At 43.6% G+C, this 12,540-nt stretch overlaps 1 protein-coding gene across 3 annotated transcripts in view; it reads right to left on the bottom strand.

The window, feature by feature from the left end:
- Window positions 1-12,540, bottom strand: part of mks1 (MKS transition zone complex subunit 1) — an 80,523-nt gene that overhangs the window by 31,011 nt on the left and 36,972 nt on the right. For all 3 annotated transcript variants that reach the window (XM_038813860.1, XM_038813858.1, XM_038813861.1), the window contains 3 exons: window positions 10,481-10,523; window positions 3,923-3,985; window positions 336-406 (listed from right to left, as the gene is read on the bottom strand). In XM_038813860.1, the coding sequence (XP_038669788.1) occupies window positions 336-406; window positions 3,923-3,985; window positions 10,481-10,523 (177 nt within the window). The remainder of the gene's footprint in view (window positions 1-335; window positions 407-3,922; window positions 3,986-10,480; window positions 10,524-12,540) is intronic.

A 12,540-nucleotide genomic window follows, 5' to 3' on the forward strand; every position in this document is an offset into this window, starting at 1 on the left:
CCCGCCCCCCCCTCGGGTCCCCCCCTCGGCCCCGCCCCCCCCCCCCCCCCCCCCCCCGGGCCCCCCCCCCCCCCCCCCCCCAAGGGCGCCGAAGTTCAGCTTGCCCGGGGCGCCAGCAACCCTAGGGCCGGCGCTGACCAAATCCCGACAGGTTGAGGCTGTTCAAGGAGGATCACCATCATCTTCTCAAGGGCAATTAGAGTTGGGCAATACATGCTGGCCTCGTCAGCGATGCCCACATCCCATGAATGAAAACAAGCAAAAATTAACTTCTAATCGCTATTTCCAGCTTGCTGACGATCACAATTCAAACATTGTTTTTGAAGTTTCCTTACCCGGCCCTCGACCTTGGTTGAGCAAGTCTGTGTCACTCCAGACAACTGTTGCTGTGAAGGACAGAACCAATCTAGACATTAAGAAATGAAATAATTATTTAGGCTTTGTAGGCATCACAGACACCAGTGTGTGGTAAGCCGTGCTTAATCACTGAACCAAATCTGCAATCACAAAAGGAAGGAAGCAAATAATAGTATAAAGACTCTGGTCAAGTAAGGCTTTCCCACTCACTATTTCAACATTTTCTGATATTCCACATTGTTCTTAAAACTGTATGGTTGCACACTATATTGCATAAACAGTATTGAAATCACTTAAATATATATAGTTTCACATAATATATTACTTTATGTAATTATGCTTTAAATAACTAACATATTTGTGAGAAACAATATGAACTTGCATTTATATCGTGCCTGTCATGTAACAAAACATCACAAGTAATTTCACAGGATTCTTATCAAACAAACTTTTATTGTCACTGTGGGATAAACAGCTAGCTTGTAACGGAGAACAATGCCAGCAGCATGGGTTCAATTCACGTACTGGCCTCCCCGAACAGGTGCCGGAATGTGGCGACTAGGGGCTTTTCACAGTAACTTCATTGAAGCCTACTTGTGACAATAAGCGATTATTTTTTTTTAAGATACAGGAGAAGGTGGCCAAAAACTTGATCAATGTAGGCTTTAAGAAGCATTTAAGGAAGATGGAGAGATTGAGGGAGGGAATTACAGAACCTGGTGCATATTTGGCTGGAGGTGTGGTCATCTGTAATGGAATAACTTAAATTGGTGACTCTGAAGGGGCCGGAATCAGAGGAGTGCAAATATCTCAGAGGGTTATGAGGCTGGAGGTTAAAGGCCTTGTCGGGATTTGAAAAGAAGTGAGAGAATTTTAAAATGCAGGTGCTGCTTGACCTGGAGCCAATGTAGATCATAGGTATGATGGGTGACTGGAACCTGATGCAGGTAGGACATGGGCAACAGAGTTTTAGATGACCTCAAGTTTACAGAAGGCCGAAAGATGCCTTGGAATATGAGGAAGTATTGGAGGGAGTGCAAGCTTTACAGTCTAATTACACTAAAAACTTTAAATAACTAAGACAAGCTTCCCAGCTCTGTGTTAGGGTATCAGTCCTATAAAAATATGAAAGAAAGTTCAAGAATATTATGACGGCTTACACTGCTTTCAGATTCTTCCTCACAATATTCCTAGATACCTTTCTTCTCAATACTTCCACGCCACAATCCTTCACTGCCCCCATGTTCTTCCACACTCCCAAAACCACATTTAACCGGCCTCATTAATACTTATACTTGTCTCCTGTAGAAGCCAGGTATTTCTAATACACCTAATATAGGTAAAAGATAGCTGTTTAAGCATAAATATTAAGCCCCAGTTTTAAATTAAGGATTAAAAAACACATATTCTGCAAATTCATTTACATAGTTTTAAAGTAACACAGAAGTCTGATAAGACAAATGCAGATACGCAACAATTAGAAGTAATGTTACATATTGAAGCCGTCAAATCAAATGTGTTTGAGTCTAACCCAAACCAATTAGGATTATATTGTGGGTGATCAGATGATTTACGACAGATATGAAACAGTATAACTGAAGAGTTTTGTTCTGCCATTTTTAGGTTAGTTTTAGGTTAGGCGAGGTAGGTAGCTTCAGTTAGTTTTTTTGGTAGGTCTTGTTGGTAGGTTAGAATCATCTGTACTTTGATCTGAACTATTCACTGTTTCCCTGTATTCATATTTCATTTTCAGACTTTGACTTTTAAAGTTATTTTTCAAGCTGTTTGCCTAAGCAAGAAGATAATTTCTGCGATTCTTTGAAAGCTTCAAATTGTCTACGAATTGCCTTTTAAATGACTTTCAAATTGTAATCAATAGAAGACAAATAAAACAATTCTTATTTTCACCCGAGAAGTTTTAACTTAAATTTCTTGTTCCACTTAAGCCCACCTCCACCCTATCCCCGTAACCCCACCAAACCTTATTTGGACACTAAAGGCAATTTAGCATGGCCAATCCACCTCACCTGCACATGTTTGGACTGTGGGAGGAAACCGGAGCACGCGGAGGAAACCCACACAGATGTGGGGAGAACATGCAGTGTCCGCAGAGACAGTGACCCAAGCCGGGAATCGAATTAGGGACACTGGAGCTGTGAAGCAATAGTGCTAACCACTGTGCTACTGTGCTGCCCACAGAGTAATGGCGGATACCAGTGGTACATCTTACAAGGCGCTTGGTTGTATGTCAGAAATATTCAAAAATACTTAATTGGCTATGAGGCACTTTGAGATGAACTGAGTTGATATAAATGCAAACAAATTATTTTCTTTTTTAGGATGTGCTTATTGAAATGAATGAAATGAAATGGAAATGGAAATGAAAATCACTTATTGTCACAAGTAGGCTTCAAATGAAGTTACTGTGAAAAGCCCCTAGTCGCCACATTCCGGCACCTGTTCGGGGACCAATCAGACTTCACAGTCTTAAAGGGACAGGTCAGTCTACACAACAACCCCATCTCAATGGCAAAATCACATTAAATTGATCTTCTAAATGCTTCTGTCCTTATCAAACAAAGTGCTTCTTCAAATATACTGTGAGAAATGCCCCAGACGTTTTGCCAATATAAACAAACCATGCGATATATCAGACTGAAATAAATCAAGGTGAAGCTTTGACAAAAACAGATTCTGTAAAACAGACTAAAATTGTTGCAAGGTAATTCAAAGTTTATCAGCCGGATTCAAGTTCTGTACTACTAAACTAGAATTCAAGATGTCAGAAATGCAAGTCACGAGGAAAAGTTATAAATGGCAAGCTTTGTTTCTTTGGGAAAATCAAGAGTTTTAAATTCAAAGAATTTAAGAAGCTGTTTAAGCAGCAGAGAGAGATTGCCTGTATCTGAACTGCTCCATTATCCTTGATACTGGTCCAAGCAGGGGAGGAGAAAGCCTGTACAAAGCATCCTTCACTCATGCTGCTAGACTAGCAAGATAGTGATAGCCAGTAGAAATCTTTCTTTACTCGTGGACATAGACCAGCAGGGCAGCAATATCCAGTAGGCATTTCCCTTCGCTTGTGATGCTGAGAAGTATCAACAATTGGTCCCAATAGAGAGCAAGGGAGTAAGAAAATGGAGAAATCACAACCATCGAGAGACTGTGAGATGTACATGGAAGAGAGCAGGTGTTAAAGCTACACATACTATCACGTTGGAGGGAAGCCAGATATTTACACGTAATTGATAATCTCAGACCCTCCATACACTACACACAAACACTTTAATAAATGGTAGCAAGGCAGCACGGTGGCGCAGTGGGTTAGCCCTGCAGCCTCACGGCGCCGAGGTCCCAGGTTCGATCCCGGCTCTGGGTCACTGTCCGTGTGGAGATTGCACATTCTCCTCGTGTCTGTATGGGTTTCGCCCCCACAACCCAAAAGATGTGCAGGCTAGGTGGATTGGCCACACTAAAATTGCCCCTTAATTGGAAAAATGAATTAGGTACTTTAAATTTATAAAAAGAATAAAAAATAAAACAAAATGAATGGTAGCATACTTACTGTCAGGGAGTTCAAGGAAGAATTGTACATACAGATTGTCATATTCGTAACCCTCAGCTGACACTGAAAGATCAAAATTAAATTCAGCAACATCAAACATGAAAGACAATCTCTAGAAACCATCCATTTCCTTCATGGAGGATACCCAGTTTTATCACACACACAGGCAAAGTCCTTAATAAATGGGTTACATACAAGGCAAAGCCCTTAATAAGTGAGTTAGTTACCATTTGGTTCTGGATGTCCACTCGGGACTTCCAATTCCTCCAGTGCTCAACTTTGGTTGAACTGCACTCACGCAAACAATACAGCAAGGCTCTCCCTCCATCATTTTTGACTGCCTAATCTCCAGTCCCCAAGGCCGCAGCCAAACTTTTCACCATTCTCACCTGGATCCAAAGCTAAGGAAAATCCCTAAATCCTGTTGAAAAAAAAATTGAACCTGCATTTATTGCATGGTGGTGATGCAGGCGGACCAGTTGTTTAGCAGTTAGAAAGTTTGTAGATCTTTAAGAACTTTTCTTTTGTAAGATATGTAGAGTCACCATAGTCCCAAATGACCACAGGCTGCTTTCACCTTTGAGGAGGAGAGCTGATTGGTGGTGATTTAACCTGAGGATCACCATACCCCAGTCAAGGGGCATGATTGAGAAGGACATGTAAAACCTCAGCTGGCATGGGAATTGAGCACGCACTATTGCAGGTTACATTATTAAAGATTTTATAGCTGAGCACTTAGAAAATAGTGGCAGAATCCGGCAGCATAGATTTATAAAGGGGAAATCATGCTTGACAAATCTACTGGAATTCTAAAGGATGTAACTAGTAGATGTGGCAGCCAGTGGATGTGATATATTTGAACTTTCAGAAGGCTTTTTTTTTACATAGTCCCGCATAAGAGATTAGCGTGTAAAATTAAAGCGCATGGGATTAGGGGTAGTGCATTGAGATGGATAGAAAACTGATTGGCAGACAGGAAGTAAACAGTATGAATTAATGGGTCTTTTTCAAATTGGCAGGCAGTGACTAGAGGGGCACCGCAGGGATCAGTGCTATGTCCCCAGCTATTCACAATATATATTAATGATTTAGATGAGGGAACAAAATGAAGTATCTCCAAATTTGCAGATGAGACCAAGTTGGGTGGGAGGGTGAGCTGTGAGGAGGATGTAAAGATCCTTCAGTGTGATTTGGACAAGTTGAATGAGTGGGCAGATGAATGGCAGATGCAGTATAATTTGGATAAATGTGAGGTTATCCACTTTGGTAGCAAAAACGATAAAGCAGACTATTATCTGAATGGAGAGGGGAATGTGCAACAAAACCTGGGTATCCTCGTACATCAGTCACTGACGGTAAGCATGCAGGTGCAGCAGGTGATAAAGGCAGCAAATAGTATGCTGACCTTCATTGTGAGAAGATTTGAGTACAGGAGCAGGGATGTCTTGCTGCAATTATACAGGGTATTGGCGATGCCACACCTGGAATATTGTGTGCAGTTTTTATCTTCTTATCTGAGGAAGGATGTTCTTGCCCTTGAGGGAGCACAGCAAACGTTTACCAGATGGATTCCTGGGATGGCGGGACTGTTGTATGAAGAGAGATTTAATTGATTCGGATTGTATTCGTTGGAGTTCAGAAGAATGAGGGGGGAATCTCAGAAACCTATAAAAATCTAACAGGACTGGACAGGATAGATGTAGGAAGGATGTTCCCAATGGTGGGTGTGTCCAGAACTGGGGTCACAGTCTGAGGATTCAGGGTAGACCATTTAGAACAGAGATGAGGAGAAATTTCTTCACCCAGAGAGTGGTGAGCCCGTGGAATTTATTACCACAGGAAGTAGTTGAGGCCAAAACATTGGACGTTTTCAAGAAGCAGTTAGATATAGCACTTAGGGCGAAGGGGATCAAAGGATTTGGGGAGAAAGCAGGATTAGGCTATTGAGTTTGATGATCAGCCATGATCATAATGAATGGCAGAGCAGGCTCAAAGGGCCAAAGGTCTCCCCCTGCATCTATTTTTTATGTTTCCATATTGGCCTCACTCGGCATCACAAATAAGTCGTCCAGCCAACTGAGTTAAACCAGCAAAGTTATGTATTGTAGTAGGGACCATATAAGAGGGTGGGCTGGAAAGACCTGGCTTGTAATTCTCCCTCCTTCCCTTTGGGGAGGAATTGTAATCTGCCTAAACTGTTTGATCAGGAATCGACTCATACATCAAAAACGTGGATATATTGGATGAGTACCTTCCTAAATCTAATGACATTCCTACCAAATAAAATAAAGATATAGATTTTGGTCTTTCATTCCTTAATGAACCACAATTTATGAACTGGTTGTGGCAACATGCTGTTGGACACTATGCTAAACCCTTAGGGACAGCAAGAATGATACCAATGAGTCCTTCATCATAGCTGGACAGTAATGGTCAGGACTTCTCACAGAGGGACAGTTATCCTGCTCTCATTCTCAAGGAATTTACAAGCCAGTGATGGCCCACTTTTGTCAATCTTATATAAAAAAATATTTTAACTAGACCTGTTGCACACTTGAAGAACCATGTGCAGCTCCCTAAGCTCTGAGTAAGAACCCAAAGTACTCTATTTTACTGTGCCAGTGCCTTTATTTTATACATGGCCACAATGAATTTTCCAGTCTATTTAGCAGGTGGCCACCACAGTTTGAATACATACCCACCCTGGTATTATTGATCAGGAGCATGAATCCTGGCTGGCTTTGCTCCTCCATTGCCAGACGCAATAATGTTTTGTGGTGCTCTTACTAATGCCCCGATCGTAACCAGGATGTAGATGCTGAGGCAGAATTAGCACTGTAGATGGAAATAAACAGCTCTAATTGAATCTAGAACTAATAGAGAACTGAACCCTACTTGCCAAATGGCATTTACCTTAAATAAATGTAGCGTTATGCAGGCTGACAGGACAAGCACAAAATATATATTGATACCTACAGGGTAAAGAACTAAAGTCTGTTGAGAATACAAAGAGATCTTGATATAATTGTCCATAATTTCCTCAAGATTCATGATCTGTGCCATAAAAATATACCCAAAGCAAAGGAGTATTAAGTTCCATTTTTAGGGTGATTCAGTATAAATAAACTACAATTGTCCTTATATAACTCTTTTGCTAGAATACAGTATCCAAGGCTACCGGTGGTGATGTGTAGGTGGAGGTTGCATGTTGGGTGGCTCCCACTAGAGATCTCCTTCTTTGGCCCTTTTCACCCAGTTTTCGGACGAACTTTTAGATGGCCTGTCTTCAGTAAAGTTGTGTAGAACTGGAGAGTGTCAAAATCCCAATGAAAGAATACAGCACAAAGAGGGATGAGCGCTAGTCCGCCTGCAGGTCTGAGTTCGGTACGGAGTTCTGTGGGAGGAAAGATGTTGGGAGCAAGCTCGCTGGGTGGAACTGACCCCATTACGGTGGACATGCTACCGGAGATGATGGCGGTGAAGTTTGAACGGCAGTTTACCACGCATTTTGAAAGCCATGGGAAGGAGATTTTGGGAAAGCTCAAACAGCTGGTGGAGGATATGCTGGCTCTGATAAAGGAGGCTCTAGGAAAGACGTCGGAGACGATGCGGGAGGTTGGCGAGGTGTTGAAGGGGGTGGAGGAGGCATTATCAAGGAACAGCGACCAGCTCTTCTTGATGGGAGAGGAGCTGCGGAAGGTGGAGAAGAGTAATAAAGGGCTGAGAGCCAAAGTGGAGGACCGTCATAGCGGTAGAATCCTGATATTGGGACTGCCTGAGGGGCTTGAGGGCCGGAGGCTGGCGGAGTACCTTTCGGGGATGCTCACCAAGTTCTTGGGGGAGGAGGACAACACCGCCCTCTTTGGGTTGGATAAGGATCATTGGTCACACCGTCCGAAGCCAAAGGCGAACGATCCACCTAAAGCTGTGATGGTCTGTTTTCACAGCTATCAGATGAAGGACAGGGTCTTGCGATGGGCCAAGCAGAATCTGGAGGAGAGTTGGGAAGGCAGTAGTATTCATATATACCAGGAGCCGGCAAGATGGGCTGACTTTAGTAAGGTGAAGGCAATGCTGTACAAGAGTGAAATGGGGTTAGGGGTGGTACCTAGCAAAGCTGAGAGCTACATATAACAGCAAGGAGCATTTATTTGAGACAGTGGAGGAGGCGGAGGTGTTTGTGAGGGCTGAAAGACTGACATGAACGGAATTTGGACTTTGATTTTTTTGTTGTGGTTGGGAGGGGATGATATGAGGACGGGAGGATAATGGGTTGGGGGCTTTTCCCCTTGGTTTAGTGTTTAGCATGTTTGGTTGTTTAGGAGGGCTGGGTGTGGTGGTTTCTTTGTTGGTCTTATGTGATAGGTATGTGGGAGGAGGATGCTCTGTTGGGATCCACCTCACTAGCAAATTTACATTTGCTAGGTTGGGGGAGCCTGTATGGACAGGTTTCGAATGGCCTAGGAGGCGTGAATGGAGGGGGATGGAGAATATGCTGAAAGCAGCGGTTGCGAGAGGAAGTGCAATTTGGAATGAGGGGTGTTGGGGGGGGGGGTTGACTATGACTAGGGGCAGGACTTGGTATCATTCATGGGGGAGGAGGGGGGGGGCAGGCATGCCCCGCGGGGCGGTCATGACTGAAGGGAGGGGAAGGGGGGTGAGAGACTCCCAGTCCCAATGGTTACATGGAACGTTGGAGGCTGGGTCGACCGGTGAAGAGGGCAAGAGCAAGAGTCTTTTATAATAATAATCTTTATTAGTGTCACATGTAGGCTGCAATGAAGTTACTGAGTTACTGTGAAAATGCCCTAGGCGCCACACTACGATGGCACCTGTTTGGGTACACTGAGGGAGAATTCAGAATGTCCAATTCACCTATCAAGCACATCTTTCAGACCTGTGGGAGGAAACCGGAGCACCCGGAGGAAATTTACGCAGACTCGGGGAGAACGTGCAGACTCCGCACAGACAGTGACCCAAGCCGGGTCTCCAGCGCTGTGAAGCAACAGTGCTAACCAATATGGTGCTGCTGCAGGAGACCCATCTGAGGGTGAAGGACCAGGGCTTGGCTTCGGAAGGGTTGGGTGAGTCAGGTGTTTCATTTGGGCTTTGATAGCAGGGCTGGGGGATGGGTAGTGGTACTGGTGAGTTAGGTTTCAGATAGGGAAGGTGGTGGCAGTTCAAGGAGGTAGATATGTTTTTGTAATGCGTGTTTTGGAGGGGAGGTTGATGGTGTTGGTTAGCGTGTACGCTCCGAATTGTGATGATGTGGGGTTTATGAAGAGGATGCTGGTGGCCATTCCGAGCCTAGCCTCGATATGCATCAGTTAATTTTAGGGGGTGGATTTAAACATGGTGTTGTATCTGGAGATGGATCGATCTACACTGCGCTCATTGACCCTTCAGGGCGGGGTGGGCGAGGGCATTGGCAGCATTTATGAAGGAGATGTTGGGAGCGGATCCCTGTCAGTTCTTGCATCCGGGGCAGAGAACATTAATTTAACTCGCTGGTATATAATGTATATTCGAGGATTGATTTCTTTATTATGGGAAGGCTATTGTTGTCGGGGGTGAGGAAGGCGGAATACTTGCCGATTGTTATTTCACGTCATGCGCTGCACTTGGTGGATCTTGGTAGATGTGGTCTTGGAGAAAGGGTCTGCACAGAGGCTGGCGTGGAGGTTGGATGTGGGGTTGCTCGTGGATCTGAGTTTTTATGTGAGGGTGGCAAAGGTGATTGATAATTATGTGGGGTTCAATAAAAATGGGGAGGTCTCGCCATCGGTGGTCTGGGAGGCATGGAACACGGTGCTAAGGGGCAAGATCATCTCATTTAAGGCACAGGTGGATAGGGAGGCAAGAGAGAAGCAGCAGTATTTGGTATTCAAAATTTTGGAAGTGCATGGAAAGTATGCGGAAGATCGCACTCCGGAACGTTTTGCTAGTAGAAAGGAATTGCAGACGCAGTTTGACCTTTGTTTCTTTGGGGATGTTTTATTTTATGTATAAAATGTGAAAGTGTAGAAATAGTTTTGAGGACCAGAGCTTTTTCCTTTCCCCCCGAGGACAGTTGACCCATGAAATGAGTTGCTGCTCACAGGTGAGCACAGATTCACTCACATGCAAAGAGACCAGGTCCTGGTCAGAGTGGACATCACAGAATATAAAGGGAAGGAGAAATAATTGGTTGAGATAGTGACCAATGAGTTAAACAAAACTTGTAGTGATTACATCCAGGATTCAGAGAGGAACCTTTCGGATTTGGTTCTCCGAGGTTAATTATATGGCTGCTGGCAGGTTTGTCAATCATGATGTTCAAGGCAATATGGCTGTATAGGGCAGGTTTGATGGACCGACTGATACGCTCTCGTCCGTTACTTTTCATATGTTCATGGACTGTGGGTCAGCCCAAGAACTTGCTGATTCGCAGATTTGAAGACTGGCACCAGGTGGTGTATTTACATGGTGTCACCAGTGCTCAGTGTTCCTTATGAGGCTGAAGGTATTCTGCTAATGAGCACATACAGGCTATAAATAGGCGTATTATATTAAACTTACCAATCTCACCATTCACAAACAGCTTAAGAGCACCGAGAGGAGGCTGCAAAAATAAGGATGGAATGCATTTTAAAACTGAAGTCAATCATGACACAAATATATCCATCACACACACCAACCATCTTTTATAATTTTTTAAACAGTTGCCAATGTGACCAACAGAAAAAAAAACATGCAATGTATTGAAAGACTGCCGTGCTTCAAATTGGTACTTGATGGTGCATTAGGATTTTAATCTGTGGCTGTAATCTCCTGGTTGCCTACCACAACACAACTGAAGAAGAGAATGTGATAAACAAGTATAGATATTTCATCACTGGAATGGAGGAGGAGACAAAGGCACGAGAAGGTCGCCACCTCTGACTCTTGACTGTAGAACACTGAGGAATGATCTGGACCAGGTGTTTAAAATGGGAAAAGTACTTGATAAAGTAGACAATGTTTCCCTCTGAAGGGGAAATCGAGGACATATTCTTCAAATTAGAGAAAGGCAGCATTCAGGAGTGAAATCAGAAAGCACTCTTCCTCACAAAAGGAGGGAGAAACCTGGAACTGGCTCCCTAAAAGGCAATAGATGCTGGGAGATTTGCAGCTTTCAAAACAGAGAAATACATTTTTGTTAGCTAAAAGCATCAAACGGTAAGCCGATGGAGTTACAATACAGATCAGAGAAGGTCTAATAAATGCTGAGAAAGCCTAACAGGCTGAATCGCCTACCATTATTCTTAGGAAGAGCAGCAATAGCAAGGATCTTTCACGCTCAGTTAACTGTATGTGGTACTGACAATTTTAAAAGGACAACATACAACTTCAAGAGAGGGAAAACATGCTTCAAATTGTGTTCCACAACTGATGCTCAATTACATTTTCTATATTCTTCTCCACTTCCTTTTTCCCAACATTTTTTCGCATTCCTCACCAAGATAGGACTCTCTTCTACTTTAGCAAGAATGTCCTGTGTCATCCACTTAGGTGAGCAGAGAAAGCCTCCCCCTCTCGAGTTTCCATCAACAACACAGAATCCAGGCTGTGGGCTGCATCCACCGGCAGGATCTTGGTATCAGAGAGAAATGTCCAGCCTCAGCTCTTTTCTGGAGACCACAGGAGAGAGTGGAATCTCCTTCGGATAAGGGACTCTGCATGTGAAATCACACCCACCACTAGGTGTCACCCGAGATATCTGCTCAAATCCCTCCATCGCCAGCACAAGATTTAAATCAGAATGTTACTTCCGATCAATTCAACATAAAAGATTATGGGGGTAGGTGAAAAGATCCATATCTAGTGCAAGAGGCCGTGCAGATGAATATATTCTGCTGTTTGGTGCCGCGATCACAATGGGGCCATTCCAAGTTTTGTATTAGCATCAATGTCCAAAGCAACAAGTTCTGCCTTTCATTTCCCCCAACCAGACCCTTATTACCAGAAAGGTTCTTAAAACAATCTGGTATTTGTTTAATTCCAGATTTACTAACTAATTGAATGCAAATCCCCTCCAGCTGCCCTGTTGGGATTTGAACTCATGTTCCTAAAGCATTAGTCCAGGCTGCTGGATTACTAATCTAGTAACATCACCAATATGCTCCCATTCCTTTATGCTAAATGGAGCAATAAACTCCATCAAGTTTTCAAGGCTCCATGTACAAATCTAAGTGGCACACAGCAAGTTTGGACTTAATTTTTTTTTAATTTTGTTTTTATAAATTTAGTGCCACCAATTCATTTTTTTCCAATTAAGGGGCAATTTAGCGTGGCTAATCCACCTAACCTGCACATCTTTGGGTTGTTGTGGGGGCGAACCTCACGCAAACACGGGGAAAATGTGCAAACTCCACACGGACAGTGACCCAGAGCCAGGATTGAACCTGGGACCTCGGCGCCGTGAGCCAGCAATGCTAACCACTATGCCATCATGCTGCCCTAAGTTTGGACTTAAAATGAGGTACAGAACAACAAGTGACAAGGGGTACCAAGTAGTCTCCATTTGTCTGTTTATAGAAGAAAAGTTTTCATTTTGATTGATTCAGTACTGAAGATTGCAGTCTGATTCAATTATCATG

The sequence above is a fragment of the Scyliorhinus canicula genome, chromosome 12, assembly GCF_902713615.1.
Source record: "Scyliorhinus canicula chromosome 12, sScyCan1.1, whole genome shotgun sequence".
In the NCBI taxonomy this organism is placed as follows: domain Eukaryota; kingdom Metazoa; phylum Chordata; class Chondrichthyes; order Carcharhiniformes; family Scyliorhinidae; genus Scyliorhinus; species Scyliorhinus canicula.